The following is a 24,189-nucleotide window of genomic DNA, read 5'->3' on the forward strand; positions in this document are numbered from 1 at the left end:
ATGGCCAGCCCCAGATTTTGTTAAATTGACCCCAATAAGCTCTTAATTGTATTAGATTGGCCTGTTAAAAAATACCCGCATCTGTGTATTATGAATGTGCTTAAGCATGGCTTCTCCTTTGGAACTTAAGCCTTTTGTAACTCTTGACATTAAAAATGTCTGGCTTGCTATTGTTGTGGCATCAGCAACTATGGAACGTTCTAAACTTTGTATATGCTTGCATCAAACATGGTACTCATGAGCTCAGAATTGCGGCAGAATCTTCCTTTTTACTGCCTACATGTTTGAATTTGAGTACTGGAAATGTGATCGCTCTTATTTGATATTTCAGAAACCTAGCCAACTTCTAGCTCTGTGGAGATGACAGTAGGCTCTTACAGTTGCTGGCCAGGACATAGACTTTGGTTAAATAGAGAAGGCAGGTCTTAGATCTGTTCACTTCCCCACTCATCTCATTAAATGTAGAAAGCTATACCCAAGCCAGGAGATCCGGTATCTCTTTGCATGCAGCATCTTCTTGATCACTGAATCCAAATCTCTCTCCCAAGAACAAACTAAACATCCAGGAAGTTACTGTGCTCCCAGAAAAGTAGGATATTCCTGTTCAGGAATTTCCACATGAGATGGGCAGAGTATCTATTTGCTGATGGAGACTGACTTAAAAGACTTTGTATTTACACCCTAGTGGCGCAGATGTGCTGTTTATGTTTATTTTATAATGTAAAAACTCAGTATTGTTCTAGATTATATTAACTAACAAATGTTGATGATGAGAGAAATATAGAATGGTTGGAGAAGAAGTGTGATGACCTGAAGCCTGTCCCTGATCTCTACCTGGGAACGTAAGAACCTCAGTAGTCCCATAATGGCTGACCAGTTGTCCCAGAAAGCCTGCAGCAGGAGCACAGAGACCAAAGCCTTTCCTTCTACAACTAGCATGCAAAGGCATGCTGCCTCCAAACACTGAGGTTCTATTTAGCTGTCATAGCTGATAGTTATTGATGTCCATACCCTTCGTGCATTTGTGTAAACCCCATTTTTAAAACATCTAAGCTAATGGCAATCTTTGTATCACAGTGCAGTTAGCTGCATATGTTGTGTGAAGGAGGGTTTTTTTTTGTCTGCCTCACTGCACAGAAAGATGAGTGGGATAGAAGTAAAGCCCAAACAGGGCCATAGCTGAGGTTTCTCTCTCTCTCTACCAGCTGAAGGGTGGCCAGTTTTCTAAAGAGATGTTGAGAAGTGTCAGGTAAAGGATGGTATCTATGCTGGTGGCAGAAGAACGTATTAGTGCTAATGAATGGGCTCAGTTCCATGGACTGACTGCAGAGGCAACATTTCCATTCATTCTTTATTGTGTACAGCAGTCAGTGTCAGAAGGAGAGCACATTCAAAGTATGTGACAAGAGAACAAGTAGATGAGTGTGGGAACTGGTGAGGAATAACAGCTGTCTGAAAAATGAGGCTTAGGGAGGGAGAGAGAGAAGGGGAAATCCCATCACAACTCTGTTAACCAGTAGGCCATAAATAAACCGATATTAGAAAACATACCTGAAGCCTCTTTTATTGTGGAGGACAGGAAGGAACAAAACATATAGCGAAAAGTTTGATTTAGCCGCTCCGCAGGCCATTCCTCCTGCCATCCCTAGGGGATTAGGAGGTGGGAGTAGAATAAAACTGCAAGAAGCTTTCGTCTTTTGTTCCGTGGGTCTGGTGATTAATAAAACGACAGGAGAGGATGGTTAGTTAGGGATTTCACAGACTACTATTTGATGCAGTTTAAGGAGCTCCTTGGCTATTGTTACATTTAAAATTGAAAGCGGAACTGTTCTCCATTTGCAAAAGTCTCCAGTGTCCTAGGGAAAAGAGCGGTTGTGAGTGAAAAAGCTATTAACATGGTAATGCCGCCTCATTCGGAGGAGTGCATCAAAATCCCCTTTGTTGATGTAAATTGCTGCTCTATTGCCTGGTCTCTTTGGATCTCATGGTCTCCGTACAAGCACAGAAAATTGTTTAGTGAGACTGGGGTGGAGGGGAAACCACACCTCTTATATCATTTTAGGAGATCACCGAGCTGCCCAAGAGCACTGCAGTGGGAGACTTCTGTTGCCTTTGTAAATGTGAACTGTTCAGCAGTGAAAAGAATTCAATTATTCAGTGGCTCTTTTATCACTGCTTTCACTCTTGAGAAATACTGCTCAACAATTTGGAGACAAGGATGGCTAGTCAAAGGGCTGAGTCAGATTTTGAACCATGTTTCACGTATACATTATGGGAATGCAAGCCCCAGTGAGTCTTCTACAGGGTTCCTATTGCATGAGAAAACTGAGTCTACAATTCTAATACTTTAAGTTTTATAATTTACATAAAAGGACAAAAAGTCAGGATTAGCACATTGCTGTCTATATTTGTGGATTTACCATCTGAACTCTGCAGAGTATTCCAACTGTTGGTTAAATTTTCCTTGAAGCTAAGTGAATGTATTCTTACATTACAGATAAGGCTTTTTATTTATACTCACTCCTTCCTGGGAATTCCAATTTTAAGTGCCTAAATGTTCATGTATAAAGATGGCCTTCCTACCAGGAACATGGATCTCACCCGAGACAGGATAAATCTATTTAGAATACAGCTTGGTTTCTTGTTGTCTAGCAGTAATTACTCTTCATTTACTGCTAACATGCTTATTCTGTTGGTGTATGTATGAGTCAGAATAGGTTCACTTTCACCCCCGTTACCATATCCTGTCAATAGGAAGAAATGTGTTTGTGTCAGGAAAAGTAGTAGATATGACTCAACTTGCGATAGGCGGAGCAGAGAGTCCAGGAGTATTTTTGTAAACACCTTTGTATCTTCACCTAGTAGCACAGCCAAGTAGTGGAAATTACTCAATAACTCTTTTTGTAATATAAACAATTAAAGATGGCAGTGCTTATGAAATCACGTATCAGCCAAATTTTGCTGATATAAATGAAAACAAATTTTAACATAGGAGTTTATTCAGATGTGGCAAACTATGTGGAGACATGGATACTATGTGAGCCATGACATTGACATATTTACTTACCATTGACCTCAAATGTGATAAATCAACTATGTGGCTATTTACAATTTCTTGTACTGGTTCTCAAACTTTTTGCCTTCAGATACCATGGCAATGTCTGCTAAGGAATCTTGTAATCTCCCAAGGAATCCCTGCATGTTGCAGTTAAATGGTCGCATCTCAGGCTTTGTTTCCGTTCATGGATAAATGAACCAATTCTGTATTAAAGGTAAAGGTACCCCTGTGCAAGCACCGAGTCATGTCTGACCCTTGGGGTGATGCCCTCTAGCGTTCTCATGGCAGACTCAATACGGGGTAGTGTGCCAGTGCCTTCCCCAGTCAATACGGTTTACCCCCCAGCAAGCTGGGTACTCATTTTAGCGACCTCAGAAGGATGGAAGGGTGAGTCAACCTTGAGCCGGCTGCTGGGATCGAACTCCCAACCTCATGGTCAGAGCTTCAGACAGCTGCCTTACCACCCTGCGCCACAAGAGGCTCTGTATTGCACATTAATAAATTATCAATAGGAAGAGTTATGGTCAGAAATAATTTATTTGCCTTTTCTCTCTCTTTTCCTTCTTTCTGTTCCTTTAAACAATGACTGTAGTGCTAGGTATGACCCACCTAAGAATGGGATGTGTCCCAGATGTGCTGCACAATCCATCAATTAAGGACTGATGATAAGCCAGTTAGCAGTGGCAGCTTAGAAGTAGGCAGGTGTGATAATTAACAATGCTGTCTGAAGCTGTCTGGCCATGAGGTTGGGAGTTCGATCCCAGCAGCCGGCTCAAGGTTGTCTCAGCCTTCCATCCTTCTGAGATTGGTAAAATGAGTACCCAGCTTGCTGGGGGGTAAACGGTAATGACTGGGGAAGGCACTGGCAAGGCCACCCTGTATTGAATCTGCCATTAAAACGCTGGAGGGCGTCACCCCAAGTCAGACATGACTTGGTACTTGCACAGGGGATACCTTTACCTTTAGAGTGTTAAACAAATCTCAAAGCAGTCTGTGAACAGTCCAGCTTGCTTGGTTTTGTCAGATTAAGGAGCTTGACCACAAACAGGTATATTGTTGGCTTTTCAGGCTCAAGCTGAAGACTGCAGTGCACTCTTTTGCCAATTGCAATAGAGGTGCTTTAGTATCTGGAGTTCAGGTCAAGAGTTTCCACTCCTCATAAGCTGCCCTGATGGTGTGTAAGGAAATAAGATACCTTATTCCTGCTGGAGTGCCTGATAGGGATGGGCACGAACTGTCCGTCACAAATTTGGGGCTGCAATGAACTTCCATGAATTTTGGTGCAATTCATGATAGCTTGTGATGTTTTGCAAAGAGCAAACAGCGTTTACTCTTTCTCTTTGATCTTCACAATAAGATCACTCAGCTGTTTGTTTAAATTACTCAGAATTTAAACTACCATGGCTTTCTACTCCCTGTGACTTTCCAAAGAACAGAAAACAGGAATTAAAATGGCACTGCTTCCTGTAAAAATCTGCAAAGAGCAAAAAGCAGGAAAGGTGAAACACCTTCCCAGAGACATTTGACCCACATCTTTTTGTTGGCTGTGGAAAGCCACAGCCAGAAGAAAGGAGGTAGTGAAATGCACTTCACTCCCATATTTAGTCCTCTGATTTAGATCCCCTGGCTTTGAAGCAATAGGGAGCAAAGCTGCAGTATTAAAGGGCTGGGAGCTCTCCTGTCTGCTCCCTGCCATTTTGAGCTATGGCCAGCAGAAAGGAAGGGTGCAGTGCTTTCTCAGGAGCATTGGATCTCCTCCTTTCAACAGCTATTCAGCATAGCCAAGCCCCATTCCCTAAGTGTCAGGAGCCGTTCACCCTCTCATTTATTCCCCACTGCTTCAAGGGGAAAGCAGAATTGGAGGGTTCAAATGGCTCAGTCATTTCAACCCCTGCTTTCTCTTCCCCACCACTTTCACAGGGAGCAGAAAGCAGGGATTTAAACATTAAATGGTTTAGGAACCTATAAAATAGGTTTGGGAACTGGCATATTCATTCATGAGGTTCATGGTTCAGACACGAACCAACCCACAAAAATGTGGTTTGTGCCCATCCCTGGTGCCTGGTTTGAAAACTGAAACACTTTACTTTTAATGAACCACAAGGTATATTTGAGCTCCCACCGTGGTTCAGTTATCTGAGACCACCTCATTGTGAAAATACCATACCTTTTGTGAATTAATCCTTTAAAATTCCTCACAATCCCAGCACTATTCACAGTTTCTTCATCATCACATAATGGGAAGTATTGTTGTTGTTGTTAGGTGCGAAGTCGTGTCCGACCCATCGCGACCCCATGGACAATGATCCTCCAGGCCTTCCTGTCCTCTACCATTCCCCAGAGTCCATTTAAGTTTGCACCGACTGCTTCAGTGACTCCATCCAGCCACCTCATTCTCTGTCGTCCCCTTCTTCTTTTGCCCTCGATCGCTCCCAGCATTAGGCTCTTCTCCAGGGAGTCCTTCCTTCTCATGAGGTGGCCAAAGTATTTGAGTTTCATCTTCAGGATCTGGCCTTCTAAAGAGCAGTCAAGGTTGATCTCCTCTAGGACTGACCGGTTTGTTCGCCTTGCAGTCCAAGGGACTCGCAAGAGTCTTCTCCAGCACCAGAGTTCAAAAGCCTCAATTCTTTGACGCTCGGCCTTCCTTATGGTCCAGCTTTCGCAGCCATACATTGCAACTGGGAAGACCATAGCCTTGACTAAACACACTTTTGTTGGCAGGGTGATGTCTCTGCTTTTTAGGATGCTGTCTAGATTTGCCATAGCTTTCCTCCCCAGGAGCAAGCGTCTTTTAATTTCTTTGCTGCAGTCCCCATCTGCAGTGATCTTGGAGCCCAGGAAAATAAAATCTGTCACTATCTCCATTTCTTCCCCATCTATTTGCCAGGAAATGGGAAGTATAGCCACGCCCCATTCCCTAAGTTTCAGGAAATGCACATCCTGATATAAAGAAGGTCTATCAATGTGCTGATTAGCAGTAACGATAGTGCAGTGTCATAAACCTTTGTTTCCTGACCCGTAGTTTCTGCCCCTTTTGATGTTCACTTCATTCCTTTGTGTTCCCGGATCTCCCGTGAAGTTGTGGCACTTCTACTTAAAGACTTCTACTTAAAGATTCATCCAAAAGCCCAAGAGTGATGTCTGTTGCATGAATCTGCTGGGTCTCCATTGCTTGGTTCCTGACATGCAGAAGGAGGACTTCTATATTCCTGGTTTCATTGAACAAAAAGAAGAAATGTTGCAAGACAACTGGACATGAATGAGCATGAGAGTAAATCATGGACCTTTTAAAAATTGTAGTTTCCTATTGTGTGTGTGTGTGTGTGTGTGTGTGTATGAGCCTCTTGTGGCGCAGGGTGGTAAGGCAGCCGACATGCTGTTTAAAGCTCTGCCCATGAGGCTGAGAGTTCAATCCCAGCAGCCAGCTCAAGGTTGACTCAGCCTTCCATCCTTCTGAGGTCGGCAAAATGAGTACCCAGCTTGCTGCTGGGGGGTAAAACGGTAATGACTGGGAAAGGGAATGGCAAACAGACACAAATTGTGCCCTGCAATCTAGCCATATGATTAAAACAAATGCAACAGACACAATAACAAAGAAAACTAAAGATCGGGTTTCGCCCCAGGTCCTTTGTTACTAAGGCTGGATGACTCCACCTGCACATTGCTTTGTAAGCAACTAACTTCTTTGCTTTATAAGAATCCTTCTGTGTGTTATAAAGAGGAATAGCTAATATCCCTAAACTTTTGCCCTTATAAAAACTTCACCCTGAACATATTCAAATCACAGAGCTTCCTTGGTCTCCTTTACAGTGTAGGATTGCTTTCAAGGGAATGTATCTGACAGATGAAATCAAGATGTATTTAAGTGGCTTGCTGGGTTGGGTCCAAAGTGTAAAATTTGATTAAATACTAAGTTTTACAATCTAATCTAATACAAAAAGGAATGCTTACATTTTATTTTATTTAGAAACAAGTGAAAAGATTTTAAGTTTTAGTTTTCATATTGAAATGTGTATGTTTACTGAAGGAGAACTTTTAAAAAATATTTCAGTATATTTCATGAAAATGATGCCTCGCACCTGTGTATTAGATTATTTATTTATTTATTTATTACATTTATATACCTCCCTCCCTGAGTCTCAGGGCGGTTCACATGAAATGTAGAGGAACAAGAACAATACATTAAACTCAGTAGCTAAGTCAAATGAATAGGAACAATAATTATAATAGCAATAAACAGAAAGGATAAAGTTCTAACAGAATAACAGATAATGGACCCATGGTTGGTCAGTTCAGGCATATTGATTCATGGGACGGAGGGAGGTTCGGGGGCACAGTGGATGCTGTTAGTTCCAGTTGACCTCAACCAAATGCCTGTCAGAAGAGCTGTATTTTGCAAGCCCATTAGGGCCCTGCTCTCCTCTGAGAGCTTGCTCCACCAGGTGGGGACCAGGACAGAGAAGGCTGTGCTCTTGTTGAGGTCAAGTAGACTTCCTTGGGGCCAGGGATCACTAGCCAGTTGGAGGTGGTGGGAGTACAAAATTCTTTTGAGTGTTGTAGGCAGCGAGGCAGTCCTGCAGGTACACTGGGCCCAGACTGCGTATGGCCTTGAAGGTGATAACCTGAACCTTAAGCCTCATCCAGAATTCAACTGATAACCAGTGCAATTGTTGGAGAATGGGCCAGATGTGGGACCTCCATGATGTTGCTGTGGGGATCCTTGTCTGCCTCACTGCACCGAAAGATAGAGGAAATATTGGGAGAGTGGGATGTGAGATGCCTCCTGCAAATCCTTGTCAGTTCCCACTTGTGACAAAGATTTGTAGGAGGCATCTCACTCTCCCACTATTTCCTCTTTGCCAAAAGCCCAGAATGTTTCTCCCCTTTAACTACTTCTGTCCATCTAGAGTTGCCTACCTCTAGGTGGGGACTAAAGATATCCTGGAATCACATCACATTACATCTCCCAACTACAGAGATTGGTTCCCTTTAGGATTGCCAGATTGAGGTTGGGAAATCTGATTGCGAGATTGAGGTTGAGATTTGGGGATGGAGCCTTGGGAGAGTGAGGTTTGGGAAGGGAAGCAAACTCAGCAAGGTAAACATTAAAAGGCTAGATCATTGCAAAACTAGGGACCAAGCCCATTGTACTTGTAAATACAAAGGGCGCTAGGTGTGCTTTTGGGGCTGGGGGGGAATGCTTCCTCCCCCCCCCCCCCGGGCCCAGAAGCGCACCCGCGGCCTCCTCAAAGGCTGGGCTCTGAGGCATTGTATGATTTTGAAGTCCCACCTCCAAAACTCAAGGAATATTTCCAACCCAGGAGTAGCCAACCTCCAGGTGGGGCCTGGAGAGCTCCTGGAATTACAGCTCATCTTCATAGTATAAAGATCAGCCCCCCCCCCCCCGGCAGAAAGGGCCACTTTGGACAGGGTTGTGGTAGAGAAGAAAAATGCAAGCCCTCCCATACAGGTTGTTGTTGAATTGAAAAACTTGAAGCCTACTGCACAGGGTTGTTGTGCAGATGAAACAGAAGACAAAAGAACCTCTGCAACAGCATCCAGTTTCATCTGCAGAATAATGCTGTGCAGTGGCCTCAAAGCTGCAGAGAGTTGCAAAGAAGAAAGACACATGGCTTGGCTGTGTCTAACCCCTGGCCAGAGCAGTATTTTAAGTGAGAAGGGGCTTTTCTGTGGCCTCCCTGTCAGTCGTTTGGCAGAAGGAGAAATCCCCCCTCAAAAGGAATGCCCACCCCCATGCCCTCAGGCTCCCCTGCGTTGCTCTCAGAAACGCCTCCCTCCCCTCAGTCATGGGCTGTCAAAGGCTCCATCATAGCAGGCCTGAAGGGAGGGGGAGGGAGGGAGCGCACTCTGCAGCCTCCAGCCAGCTCTGTCAGGGTTCTGAGGCAAAGTTACAATTGGACATGACAGTTAGGACAGCCTTGGGGTGAAAAGGACTGGCACAGCCTGTCCAAGCCTCTGTTCTCATCCCCCTTGGCAGCCCTACTGACCTCCTCTCCCTTTGATGGTCAGGAGCAGACTGGCAGTCATGCCTCCAGATTGCCCCCGGCTGGGCTGAATGGGCGGGCCCTGTCAGACGTTTGGCTTCGCGGCTCCCGACTGGATGAAACTCTGGTCTGTCCTGATGAGGGCCCAATCAGAAGGCGCTTCACTTTGCGCCTTCCGATTGGCCCCTCACCCGACTGGCTGGAATTCTTGTCAGTCCAGGGCCAAGGGGCCAATCGCTGGACTCAGCCCACCCCCCTTAGCCTTACTGTTTTATTTATACTGCTCCCTGAGCGGTTTACAGATGATACTACTCTACTGAAATACTCTACTGAAATATTTGTCCACCTGCACAATTATCTGTACACGATTCTAGCATTACCATGGTTAGAACTTAGAATATAACATAAGCCTGGCCACTTTGAATGTTTAGTCCTCTAAAATGGGGCAACTTTGATCTTATGAATGACATAAAGAGGTGACTGACTTACTGTTCAAGTGACAGGGAAAGTATAAAGTGCAATCCCAACTTGTACTTTTCCAATGCCAATAAAATGAGAGTACAGTACCACCTTTAAAACCAACAAAAATTCATTCAAGGTGTGAGCTTTCAAGTGCAGCACTCTTCCTCAGACTTAGAGTGCTTGCTCTCAAAAGCTCACACCTTGAATAAATCTTTGTTGGTCTTAAAGTTCCTACTGGACTTTGATTTTATTGTGCTACTTCAGACCAACACGGCTACCCATTCAAACTTTTCCAATGCCAGTTTAACTCACTGAATGAATCCAGAGGTACACATTGAAATAGGGAGATTCCTGAAGATGCAAATTTAGGACAAAATTATTCCCTCCCCTACCCAATAGAATAACAGTACTGAAAATTACAGCACTTCTCTGTTGGTTAATTTTGGTACCACTGATACTCCTAAGTATGCAACTTTTGCAGATTTCATGAACATGTTATCTTAAACCACTCCGCGGGAGCGGTATAAATAAAACAGTAAGGGCCCTGGAGGAGGGCCCTGTCCGGGATGAGGAAGGATAGCCATTGGCCCCTTCCCCCCGGAATGGCAAGCAGAGGGCCCAATCGGCAGGCGCGAAGCCGATTGGGCCTTCCGCTTGCCATTCCGGCCCCAAGGGGCCAATCAGCCCCTTGGCACCAAGCTGACGAGTAGGGAGACGTGAAGCCACCTGATGCCAGCCAGCCCACCGCAGGCAGACTTCGCTCCAGCATCACGACCAGCCTCGCAGCGGTAAGCTCCACCGTGGCCTCGCCTCCCCTTTGCCCCCACCCAGCGCGCTGTTCCGGCTGCCCCAAAAAGCCCCTGCGACCCGCCAGCCCCCACCCGCGCTCCACCGCCAACTCAACTCACACACGCACACACACGCAGCCACCTCACTCTTCACCCGCCCTTTCCCCTCTCCCCCTCGATCCCCCCCGCTGTCCGCTGCAGCTTCAACATACACACACACGCGTGCATACACACACCGCTCTTCCCTCTCCCCCTCCCCTCTCCCCCTCGCTCTCTACTGCAGCTTCTACACACATGTGCGTGCACACCACGCTCTTCCCTCGCCCCCTCCCCTCTCCCCCCTCGATCCCCCCGATCTCTCCTCTGAAGCTTCTACACACACACACCACACTCTTCCCTCGCCCCCGCCCCTCTCCCCCTCGATCCCCCCGATCTCTCCGCTGAAGCTTCTACACACATGCACACACACACACACACCCATCCCTCCCCCAACACCAGACCCTTCACACACACCCCTCTCCCATCCCATTCCACCTACCTCCATGCCTGCCTGCATGCCTTCCTTCCTTCCTTCAGACTTCTTTACTTCCTCTCTTTCTACATCTCCTTCCTGTCTCTCTGTCTCTCCCTCTCACTTGCTTCCTGTCTTCCTTCCTTACTTCCTCCTTCACTTCCTTTTTCCCTCCCTTCTATCCATCCCATCAAGCACTCCTTCCCCTCCTTTATCCCTCCCATTCCTCCTTTCCTCTTCTACCTTCCTTTCCTACATTCTTCCACCCCATCCCTAGTGCCCGCTGTATTTTGGTTACAGCAGGCTTAATTTCTAGTCCAGTATAAATATTTATAGATTCATATAGAAACTAATTACCGTTTATGACAGTAGTGACTGGGGAAGGCAATGGCAAACCACCCTGCCAAGAAAACACTAGAGGGCGTCACCCCAAGGGTCAGATATGACCTGGTGCTTGCACAGGGGATACCTTTACCTTATAGAAATTAGGCCTGAAACAGATAATCTAAGATTAAAATGGAATGGAAAAGATTATTAAAGAGGAATAAAATGTTAGCGATTTTCTGTTACATCAACTAAATTATTTGCTCTTAATATGAATAAGTATGTTTTTAAGACTGAGCTTGAGTACAAATGATCTCTGCTGGAAATGAAAAAAGCCACAGGGTAATTTAGTCCATATGTTCTGGCACTACCCTTGGATCTCTCCAGTCTGGAACAAGTGGGAGATTACATAAACATTACCTTATCCTCAGGATCTAACTTTTACCTTTAATCATTTAATATTTGGATACATGTCAGCCATCTGGGCACTCCCAATGAAACTGAATGAATGGATTGCCAGGATAGCTTTAGTGACTAAGAGAATAATCTCCCAACACTGGGGGGTGAGGAACCAAAAGAACCGAGTAGTGGTTGGAAGGAATGCTAGAACTTGCTCGAAAGTGAGGAAAATATCTTACAAAATTCACTGTTCATCTCATCCATGCAATTAAATGTATCATACGTTCCTATAGAAGTATATGAAACTAGTTCCTAAAACTTTGCCTCTTTTTTTATAGCTTCCTTCCTCTTTTTTTTCCTTCATTTCAGTGTACATCACAATGATGTTATTAAAGGGACTAGGAAAACAGAATAATGCTACCATAACAGAGATGTAAATGGAAAATTGTTAAAAGGTTGATTCTTTCATAGTCTGAATTTAAAATAATGCCCACATAAATAGTAACTGTTATTTGATTAATAAGCTCCTAGGAATTCCCTCTGCTTGAGAACATCTAATTGGGTTAGATATACATAAGTGACCAAAGGTCTGGAGAAGGATTTTTATCAGGCGTAACAGTTTTCATCTTCAAGGAGTTCTGAGATTCATGCTTACTTTAACTTAACAGATTCAATGGAAATCTCCTGCTTAAAACAAGATCTCCAAATATGTAAATTAGGTTTTCATTTACTTACCTACCTACCTACCTACCGAATTTCTATGCCACCCTCCCATAAGGCTCAGGGCAATTTACATAAAACTTCATGAACATACACAGAAATCTAGTGACAGTAACATAACAGTGGTTCCAAATTGAACATAACAAATTATAACAAAATATTGTAACAAATTCTCACTGTGAGAACAACTCTCAACTTTTAACATGAACCCATGAGAGGTCAGCATGGCTCAGATCATGGAGTGGGTTTTGGGGGGACCAACAGAGTCGGCCTTCGGGACCAAGACTAGATCAGCTGAATCAGCCGTCTTCTAGGCTAAATGAAGGTGAGATAAATTAATTGTGGCTGCATTAACTTGATTCTTCAGTAACAACACTGGATCCAGTATAACCCCAAGGCACTTAACTGATTCAGCAATGGCCAGCTCAGCCCCATTGAATGTGGGAAACATAGTGTTCTTCAAGACCTTAGCCTTCCCAACCGGTATTACCTCTGATTTGTCAGGATTCAGTTTCAACAGGATTCAGTTTCAACATACACTGTAGTCAGGCAGCAGCTCAAGTCCTCTATCACCAGGCAATTGCCTGTGGAACCCCACAGGACAAATCTCACACTGATGACAACTGTCCATCTTGGAGAATTTTCCAAACAGTCCTTTCGCATTCTAGAGCTGTGACTGGTGCAAAAATTGTCATTGTCCCTTCTTGCCTCTTAGTATATATTGCTCATAAATCCTGATAGTTCATGCAGTGAAGAACCACTAGCTGACTTTGGATTGCCAGCATTCCACAGCAATACAGGGTCTGAACTATGTAGCCACCAGAAGGCCTGCTTCATTTTCATTTCAAAAGATTTCTTATTCCCTTGAGGGGAAAGAGTCAGAAGCAACAGCAAGGAGTGAGAGCAGTGCCAGACTTCTCCTCCCAGAGAGTTAAGTATAAAATGAGTTAAATTCCACTGCCAAGTCTGAACAGGCCAAGGAAGAAGGCAGCCTGCTGGCTGGTCCCAGCTGCGTGCTTTGGCAGAGGTAGCAGCAATTGATGTATCCCCCAAAGGCACAGGAAACGTCAGCACACTGCTGTATGTACACAAATCAAAACCATCCATTGAAGAAGGGTTAAACTTGCTTACTGAGCCCTGGGAATACAATGAACAATTTCAGCACCCTATTCATTCCTAGCAGATTTCATCCCCTCTTTCATTCCTGCTTTAGTTTCTGTGGTGTTCTGGCACATCCTTTAAGAGAGAGATGATTCAGGAGGAAGCTCATTAGGACCCTTCCTCAACCCATCCTTTCATTTATCACATTTGTTGTCCACATCTCACTAAACTGGCCAAGAAACAAAGATTTACCAATGTCTGAGTCTAGTTGTGTTTCTTCATTAACTATCTCTTAAAAATGAGTTAATTGTGGCCTACCAACTTGAAAAAACAGTATGTTTGGTGTTTTATCTGTAAAGGAAAATAAATGCTTTAGCCCATTGCTTTGCCTTCATTGACTCTTGCAGCATAACCACTTCATCAGGAGGTTATATAAAATGATGGCCCAATTTACATCTCAAATAAGCAACACTCAAAAAACCATGCTTCTCAATATGTGGGGTAAACACAGCTAAAGAAGTAAAGCCATTTGATAGAATTTCTTCACAGGCCAATTTTGATATATACACTGAATAAGACAGGAGGCAGGGTGCCAACCTTCCTCTTTAGCTTTTGTAAACAGTGAAGGACAGAAGGCTGCCCATTCCTGATTGCCAGCACAATGGCACATGGGGACGTACCTGCCTATTTTTTATGGAGTATTGTGCACACAGGATCAGTCCATCTAAGGAGATCAGTTCATGTTGGGGGGGGGGGGTATTACATTCTTCATTCCCTTTCATTTGGTCTCCTAAGTTCTGATTGGGCAAGCATGAGAAGTACCTATTGAAGTAACCTTGGAAAGTTTTGAAAAAATATTTTTTCTTGGCAAAAAATGTCTCACTGGGACACAATTACAGAAAAGTTGCCACAAAGGACAAGAATGCTATCTAGTTGTTTTGAAATACCATGGACAAGAAAATTGTAATCAAAAGTTGCCTCGTATTACTTCAACTTGTAGCTAAAATTACATTATTCCTAACCTGCCTTTTTGACCTACTTAGTAAAGTAAAAATGTAAGTTGACAAGTGGGGACCTGCTAGACTTGAGAGGGGGTGAAATCCCCTACTGCTACTCCTCCTCACCACCGGCTCCCACTTGACTGATTCACAGCTTATGGCAGCAAAGGGATGGCAGTGGCACCTCCCATTCTTCCTTTTCCCACCTGCATTGCTGAAACTCCATGGATCACATGGGGAGGTCAGTGGCACCTCCTGCTCACACATCCACCCTCCCACCAGCATTGCTGGGCTTCTGCAGGTCACAGAGCAGCAAGTGATGGTGGTGTCTTCTGCTCCCTTGCCCATCTGCCCAAATCACCACCTACCTTGCAATAGAGTGGCCGCAATTTCCACGTAAGCCCCTTCCATTTTCACAAACCTTTTTTTGCAAATTGCTGCTTCCTCCAAGTTTGTATGAAGACTTCCTTTCTTTCTACATGTCTCTGAGCTTAGGTGTGGCCATCTCAAGAATTAGATAAAGTGATGGCAAAGTAAGTAAAATGAGAATCAGAAGAGCATATCACTATTTTAAATCTACAAGAAGCAGGGAGGTGGCTGGGTGATTAGGTCACTAGGTGAAAAAAGAGTAGAAGAACTGCTGGATGAGTTGCCAAGAAGTAGAATGAATTCTTTGTCTCTCACCTTTTTATCCTGCTCTCCTTCCAAGAAGCTCGTGGTGGTGTATATATTTCTCCTTTCCCTTTTCACAACACTGTGAACACAACTGAAATGTGTTAGACTGAGAGAATGTGACTACTCCAAAATCACCCACAGAGATTCATAGATGACTGAGGATTTGAATCTTGGTCTCTGGTTCAAGTCTCTATCCATTCTGCAACACTAGCTGAATGGAAGACTAGGAATGAAGTCTGCCTTGCCTATTGACTAAGATAATATTGGCCTCTTTTGGAGGGGGAGGGGCACTAAGTTTCTCTGCAGCAGCAAGTAGGACATTATTTGCTATAATGGGTGAGGGATACATTTTTCATAATTAACACTGTTGATATACTAGTAGATATATTGGAATAATTGCAACTACTACTAATAGTAATTTAGCATGGGCAGTTTCATATGTGTTCATGTCTAAACAGAAATATATTTTGTAACAGCGTGACTTTTTACCTTGCTCCTTCCATAGTAGCCCAAGATGGCCACCAAAAGACTGTTCCACCCCCATTCTGCCCATTGAAACTATTAAGTCTGTGGGTCCAGTGATCACAGACTCCAAGGGGCTTTTTGCACGCCTTCAAAATCGCACAATGGTTGCCAATTGGAAACGCTATTGATTTGCCATAACGCACGACGTCGTAGACAATCTGCCACACACCTGAAACCAATCTGCAAAAAGCGCTTCCTTGTAGCGCTTTCAGGGGAATCCCAAAAAGTGGATTCACCCTCCGGAAAGCGCTACACTCTTGCAACCAATCAGCAACACTAGCGAAAAAGACCTGTGCGTTAACATTGCTGCAGTTTCTTCAAAGTCCCTCCTCCTGAGCCTGTCCTCCAAACTTCCGGCGAAGCGATCGCCATTTTTTTTTCTCCGAGCGAGCGGGGATAAACGCACCAGCGAGCCTCTTTCTGTTTAGAGGCTTCCCTGGCTTCAGTCCTTCACCTTTAGTCACTAAGCACAAACCACAGAAAAGCCCGTTTGCTGAAATAAAGTCCCTTTATTTTTTACACATTAATTCAGCCGAAAATCGGGCCCGTGAGAGGGGGGGGGGATTTTTTTTTTTCACTCAAGGCAGCGTGGCAACGATCATACGATCAAACGACAGCTCACATTAGGCAGCTGGATGGGTCTCTCCGTTGCAACGAATCTACACAGATTCGTTACAATGGGTCTGTTTTTTAAAAAAAAAACCCTTTCTTAAAGGGAAAGGGGCTGTTTGGGAGCATGCTAACGGCTGCCCATTGGCTGCTTGACGGCCAGGGGCGGGACGAGCTTGGCAATAGCGCTTCCTTTCTAGCGATTTCTGCCGAGACCGGAAGCTGTGGGAAACGCTACAAAACGCAACTGGATTCCACTACAAAGGCAGGTATGCATAACGACGAATTCCACTATTTTAAATTGCGATTTTTCATTCAGTGACCAATTTGCAACAAAGATCCCGGTGCGTAAAGCCCCCAAGTCTTCAGAACAGCTCTTTTTATTTAGCAACTCCAGCAACAGACTACAACTACTGAACAGAGAAAAACAGGCAAAGTCATGCACTTTTATACCTTTCAGGCATCCAGCTGCTGCCTCTGATTGGTTCTAAGCAGAGCAATCCGATTGGCCCTAAACAGAGCAATCCAATTGCTCCTTAGCAGAGCAATCCGATTGGTCTTAAGCAGAGCAATCTGATTGGCCCTAAGCAGAGCAATCAGGTTCCTTTGATTGGTTAGTTCCTTGGCTGGCAGAAGCCCTCATTTGCATCAGTGGCCAAATGCCCACAGACATAACAAAAACACTGCAGTGGATCTGAGCCTCTGTCTTGTATTTATTTTTAAATGGCCTGACAATAGCAAGGAGGAGATATAGAAACAAAAGTTTTGGTTATCTGTATTCTACAGTATGAAACTCTTTGTTATTTCTTAAAAATCCAGATAAATAAAAAGAACTCAAGACCAAAACAGTGTTAGAATCCCAGGAAAAGTAAACAGAAACAAACCTGAAAATGTAAGGGAGGCATAAGAGATATTTAAGGCATCTATAACAAACAAGTAGAGAAACTCTTCTTACTTTTCATGCAGAACATAGTTTTATATTGCAGGAATGTAAATTGAAGATAACTGTCTGGGGGGAAAGTCTAAGGAAAGGTTGGATAAATATAGATCCATACTGGGTTTCATTATTAGTGATTCTGCCTCACAACAGGAGGGAGGACAGCATGATGAAGCCCCAGGTCTACAATGTCATGTGCTGTTAGATATTTAAAAACAAGGGAAAGAGGATGTTAAAAGGCTAAATATTCAGAGCCATTTACAGTTTCCTTAAAAACAAAATGGACTGTAAGTGGATGTCAGTGTTCTGAGCCCAGAAAACCATTACAAGAGGACATCCACTGTCACTGTTTGACATCAGTGTTGTTTCTTCATGTAAAGCAAAGGAAGGAAGGAAGGTTTGCTATCAGATGGAGAGGAAGTATGCTGTACTTGTTGATTTTGGCTGCATTAATGCTAAATGTGAGGAATTATAGAGCTGTGATTGGTCAGACTTTTAGAATCTCAGACATATACTGAACTAGACTAGATTGAAGAGAGAACATCATAAGCAAAACAGTTTCTCAAATGCCAGGGCTAGTTATGCACTACAGCATTACTGGGTCTGGAGGCTTGCTTCAGTTATATACCCTGTATTGCTCTAGTTAGTCTGTCTCTGACTTGGAAAATTGTGTTTAGAACATGTATGATTTTTCAGTAGTCAAATGAGCAACAGCCAGATACTTAAGCAGAGATCCCCCCTCCCCCCCCCCCTCCCCAGCATGTTTAATCTCCCTGGAATGTTGATTGAGAGAAGATGAGGAAAAGACCTCTGAAATACATGAGTAGTGTTTGCAGTTAGAATATTTTTTGTGAGAGATGATGATGCCAAGCTGTGGGGGCAGCACCCCATACTTGGCAACTACTTATTTAGACCCACAAAAACAAGACCCTTGGAAGCGTTTCATTCAGCCTCTTTATCTTTCTCCTACTCCCCAAACGTTTTCCTTACTGAATCAGAAGCAGTGATTTGGCATGTCCTCCTATGCCTGCTTCCTCCCTGAACCGCCAAGTCCTCCCCTCACTCTGCAGCTCCTCCACTGGAACAGATCTCTATATCCAGATAATGACCCAGCCCCCAAAGGCCTATCCTCATTTGGCCACAAGCCTGGTTATGGTCTCGAGCCCTATTTACAGCCTGGCTTGTGATCAGCCCGCAGTCCGCCCTGTCAAGCCCTGTCACAGGCAGGGGCATCACTGGGCTGTTACAGAGCCTGCTCTCTGATTCACGCCCCAGAGTTGGGGAGCCTGAGACTCATGTGGATCCACAGCAGTTTCCATATCCTTCACCTTCCGACAGATGAAAAAGTTGAGATTACTAGATAGTATTCATTATATGGTTTTATTTTATTACTAACTCGTCCTGAGATTTGATTGATCTGTCTTTCCTTGGCTCATGTTTTCAACTTTGGAAAAAGGAATACTAGGCATTGTGGTTCTAAAATTAAACCACAAAATTCAACACAATTAATGGAAAGAAAAATCCTAGGGCATGGAAAATTATAAGACCACCCAATTTTGGCTCGACTCTTGTGGAAGTTTTCTTTTTTGTTTTAAAATGTAACATTTGAAAGCACAAGAAAAGTCAAATGGCATGGTAGACGTGATCCATCCCTAAACAATTCAATAAATCAGTAATTTATCAATTCAACTTGACTGAGTTTGGCATAGAAAACTACCTCAGTTTTTCTGCCTGAGCAATACTAGGAAAACATTGATTTTTCAATATCAGTGCTCACAGTATCCTTCTGGGACCCTTACTGGGGCTGGGATGCATCGGTTTTGAGGTTTTTCCACTCATATCCTGAAGTGAGAACTGAAAGTGTTGCTACTGAATTTCTGTTCTGCCCATCTTAGTTGCATTCATATTCTTCCATATTCAGCATTAGCTGTCATATATTTTAGCATCGATGTGGAACCATTGGCAGAAATCTCAGGGTAAGGTTAGGTGCTTCAAATGTATCTAACTCTACATTTTCTTTTAGCTAGACTAAAGGAGGTGCAAGCAATTTGCTGAACAACCACAAAGGAGCTGAATTAGAATTATTAAACTGAGGCTCAGTCCAGACAAGTGCTAATAATAGGATGTTCTTCTTTTAGGTTCAATGTCTGGAATGAAATAGAACTTCCCATAAAGGGTCAGATTAAACACTTGGGGATGTTTTTAAATCCAGAATTTCTTTAGATGTCAAGTTGACCCTTATGGCTCAAAACATCTTTGACCAACTTTGGCATGCCAGCTGATTTTTTTTTCTAGAAAGTAATGTCTTGGCTATAGTTATGCAAATGCTGCTTACATTAAAGTTAGATTACTAAAAGGTTTTCTCTGTGGAGCAGTCTTTGAGTATGCTGGAGTTGGGGGAACTATAGCTGGTTCAAAACAGCATGGATGTCAATAGGGGCGTGCCACAATGATCATATCAACTCTGTAGTAAAAAAAATTGTTTTGGCTTCCAGTTTGTTTCTGGCTACAATTCATAGTGCTTGTATTGACTGATACAGCTCTAAATGGTCTGGAGTGTAAAGTACTAGGAGGACGTCTTGCCACAAAAGCTTCTAGGTATATGAAAATCATCAGAATTTCTTCTTTGAGTACCCCCTTCCAAGAGAGATTAGGCAAATGGGGATGAGAAAAAGAGATTTTTCATTGGTTGTATCAAACCTCTAGGATGCTTCTTACCAGAACATGTCTCTGGTGTCCTTGCCTTTAATGTCCCATTGCCAAGACAAGACTTCTTTGTTCACTTCTCCTTTTGACTGAGTTCTGTTTTGTTTTTACTTTAGTTCTGGTTTTAGACCTTTTATGCATTGCAGCAGCTGTGCTTGGCCACCGCCGGTTTCTTGCAGCGGGGCAGCATGCCCCACCATTTCTCGTGTACCAATGGGGGAAGATTTCCATCGCTGAACATGATATGCCCTGGATTTCGGCATGTACACACACCAGCTGGGGTGGAAAGGTTCCACTGTATATCTCCATGGTGGGGGGGCGGGGGCAGGGGGGGTTACTTGCATGAGGGTGTGGAAGGTAAAAAGAAAAACACCACATTCAGCTCCGCAGCTTCACAAAGTTTAACAAGGCATTTTCTGTTCCTGCTGGGACATTGTAGGTGGGGGAGAAGTGTGCACGGGCCTGTGTGTGCAGGCCTGGCATGGCATGGCTACTGATGATCACCATAGCAAAAAAGGGAATGCGAAAAAAAATCAGCGTTCCCTTGCTGTGGAGCATTGGAGACTCTAAAGTGGGCCAGGGCCAGGAGGGGACCAGGTTGATGTTATGCACAAGCAGGAATTTGCTCTGCTGCCATGTGATTGCTGGTCCAGCCAACCCCCCCCCCCCCCATCGTGTATAATCGGTCCTAAAGATTCTGTAGTTCATGTGCTTGTGGATAGTCACGGGGGCTTTCTGTGCTCTTTGTGACACAAAGTGATTCAGATACATAGATTATACTTTTCTAAACCTGTTGACGGCAATGGATTTAGGAGACTATAACTGTTTAGAATGACACTGTTAATTTGCTACCACATTTTGGTTTCTGAAATAACACACAAAAATATACCTCTACATAAGTTTTGAAATTAAATCTCAAAAAAGGGGGGGGGACTTTTATATGAATGAAGAATTCAAAATGTGCAAGCTCATAAGAGATGACAGCAACCTTGGAATATGTAAGTAATTATAAAAATAATTCCCTACAAACTGAGTCATAATTCTGGAAAATTCTTTAAATCTTCAGGATTATTACACACTAGCAGAGGAGTCTGCTAGGTCCAAACAACCTGCCACCCTCTGATTGGCCTTTGGGGGCACCCTCCCACTGAGGGCAAATCAGAGGCAGAGGGAGAGCACACAGCCCTCCACACACACACACACACGGGTCAATCAGAGGGCCAGCACATTGTCAGAAGGACCATGCAAATTCTATGTGGTATGATAATGATAGGACCAATCTTATTATTCGGATTCCAGATTCCCTGTTGAGCCAGGAGAGGAGACATGTCTACTCATCCTCATATAATGGTCATTTTAAATAGTGATGTGTTTAGAATAAAGAATTAAAATTAATTTTTCTAATAATTAGATCTGGATTATGGAGGTTGGTCTTCATATAATCTAGAAGACACATTACATATGACATTGTTTACAGTGAGGCAACAGCTGTAGTGGTGGGATAAGAGGTAAAGACATGTACCACCAGGATACTTTAACAACAGTTCTATTGCTGGTGTGCCTCTTGCTGAAAACAAGACAAATACAGCTGGGGAAAAATGTCTTAAGAGTACATTCATGTGGATAGCTGTGTTGGTCTGAAGTAGCACAACAAAATGTGAGTCCAATGGCACCTTTAAGGCAGAGGGAATGGAATAAACTGAAGTATGTAAGTACATAAAAACAACTCTCCATCCCATATCTTCTGGAGACATTTGGAGGCTATTCATTTTTTAAAAATTACTTTAAGCAAGATACACAATAATTTGTTCTATTATTATTCCAACCAGCCAACCAAACCCCCAGATACTATTACATTTTAGGTTTAGTCAAAAAGACAACATGTGCAGAACATCATAGCAGGTTTTTCTTTCACCTGGAGTAAGTGCTAACATAATTAGAAACGGGATCTGTAGGCAATTTTATTTGTGACGTTTCACTCAGAGTTGATAGAGGTCTATAACTCATTTAGTTATAGAAAAGACAACTGGCTGGAAGAAAAGACAACTGAATTAATGAAAAGGGACTTATGTACTTCCCATGTGCACTTTATTTACTGATGAATGATAGTCAGTATCCCTCTTAAGACTTCAACATTTTTGTCCAATAGCACCTTTAAGACCAACAAAGGTTTATTCAAGGTGTAGAATCATAGAGTTGGAAGGGACCTCATGGGTCATCTAGTCCAACCTCCTGCACTATGCAGGACACTCACAACCCTATCGCTCATCCACTGTAACCTGCCACCCCCTTAAGCCTTCATAGAATCAGCCTCTCTGTCAGATGGCTATCAAGCTTCTGTTTTAAAATTTTGAAAGATGGAGAAGCCACCACTTCCTGAGGAAGCCTGTTCCACTGAGAAACCGCTCCGTCAGGAACTTCTTCCGGATGTTTAGACAGAATATCTTTTGAATCAATTTCATCCCATTGGTTCTGGTCCGTCCCTCCATGGTAAGAGAGAACAGCTCTGCTCCATCCTCGATATGGTAGCCTTTTAAATACTTGAAGATGTTTATAAAATCCCCTCTCAGTCGTCTCCTCTTCAGGCTAAACAGACCATGCTCCCCCAACCTTTCTTCATACATCTTGGTCTCCAAACCCCTCACCATTTTTGTTGCCCTCCTCTGGGCATGTTCCAGTTTGTCTACATCCCTCTAAAACTGGGATGCCCAAAACTGAACACAGTACTCCAAGTGAGGCCGAACCGGAACAGAGTAAAGCGGTACCATCAGCTCCCATGATCTGGACATGATACTCCGTTTGATACAGCCCAAAATCCCATTTGCCTTTTTAGCCACCAAGTCACACTGTTGACTCATGTTCAATGTACTAAGACTCCTAGATCCTTTTCGCACATACTCCTGCCAAGACAAGTCTCCCCCATTTTATATTGGTGTATTAGGTTTTTTTCTACCTAATTGCAGAACTTTACATTTGTCCCTATTTTCATTTTATTTTATTCAGTTTTCATTCAGTTATTTTATTACTTCATTTTATTCAGTTTAGCCCACTTCTCGAGCCTATCAGGTTTTTGTGTATGAGCTTTTGTGTGCAGGGAAATTTCCTCAGACCATGGAACAGGGATCATAACAGTACAGATATAAGGAGAAAGTAAATTAGTAAACATCATCAGTTTGCTGACAAACTGACCATAAACTTTTCCTTTTTAAATTTTACAATGGATCTAATTGTATTTTTTGCAGAACATCTGAAAGTCAAGCACATTCAACAACATTTACCATCTTGGCAGACAATCTAGGAAAGGAGGATGGAGGAAAATGTAGCATTGCATTTGGCAGAAGGAGGGTGAAAGTAAATAGGCAGGCAAAGAAAGGATTCAGCATTCTCTGCCTACGCTCTACACCTGGGTTTTGTGAAGCCCTGGTGTTTTTTGACGGCCCTGGAAGGGTTTCCTGAATGGGTGGGATTTAATTAATTGTTAATATATTTTTAAAATTTGTTAAACATTTATTGGGTGGTAAGACCATATATGGTCATGTCGACCCACCCAAATGGCCAATTATGGACCTGGAGAGGGGGGAAGACAGGAGGAGCCCCAAGTGCATATATATGCAGCTATACTTCCTAACCATATCCTGCACGATTGTGCCTCTTCAGGGATTTCTCGAACCCTAAAGAATGTTTCCGGGGTTTCTCAGTGGTAAAAAATAGTTGAGAAAGGCTGCTCTACTCTCAAAACCTCATGTGATTGGGGTAGACCTGCTTTTGAAGACCCAAGTTTGCTAGTTAAGATCTATCCCACATGTCCTTTTCTCTGTACCCCTGCCTTCAAGCGTGAGGGAGGTAGTAACACGAGATAGGGCTTTTTCAGTGATGGTATCTTACACATGGAATCACCTTGCCTTTGAGGGCCACCTGATGCTTACATTGCTTCCTTTTAGGCAACAGGCCAATACATTTTAGTTTGCCCAGACCTCCAATCAAAGGGTTGATTTTTTGGGACACTACTTTAGTCTAGAAACTGTTATTCTAAGCTGTTAGTGGTCTAAGTTTTTCTGTTGTGTTGAGATTTTAATTCTGGGTTTTAATATCTTTTGATGCTTTGCTTTTACTATTATTTGTAAGTTACCTTGGACAGGTTCCTAGAAAAACACTACCCATAAATAAACAATCAATATTTGGCCTCAGACTGAAATGTAGGGTTGCCAACCTCCAGGTAGGGCAAAAGCTATAAAGAAACTGGCAAAGTCTGAAAGTATTTTTCTTCCTTTTATTCAGGTTGAGCCTCATCAGAAAGAAAAATACTTTCAGCCTACACCAGCTTCTTTATAGGTTTGGCTTCATGCAACTGGCAGGTTCCTTGGTTTTTGG

The 24,189-nt window shown here is 43.3% G+C and overlaps 1 protein-coding gene across 30 annotated transcripts in view; it reads left to right on the forward strand.

The window, feature by feature from the left end:
- Nucleotides 1-24,189, forward strand: part of RAD51B (RAD51 paralog B) — a 502,805-nt gene that overhangs the window by 208,962 nt on the left and 269,654 nt on the right. For 4 of the 30 annotated variants that reach the window (XM_077322528.1, XM_077322525.1, XM_077322521.1 and 1 more), the window contains exon 12: nucleotides 6,081-7,825. The exons of 17 other annotated variants lie outside the window; for them this stretch is intronic. In XM_077322528.1, the coding sequence (XP_077178643.1) occupies nucleotides 6,081-6,196 (116 nt within the window). In that variant the 3' untranslated portion in view covers nucleotides 6,197-7,825. Of the gene's footprint in view, nucleotides 1-6,080; nucleotides 7,837-24,189 lie in introns of those variants that run through there. 9 more of the 30 variants (XM_077322533.1, XM_077322534.1, XM_077322536.1 and 6 more) reach the window with 7 other exon arrangements.

This window comes from Paroedura picta, chromosome 2 (assembly GCF_049243985.1).
Source record: "Paroedura picta isolate Pp20150507F chromosome 2, Ppicta_v3.0, whole genome shotgun sequence".
Lineage (NCBI taxonomy): Eukaryota > Metazoa > Chordata > Lepidosauria > Squamata > Gekkonidae > Paroedura > Paroedura picta.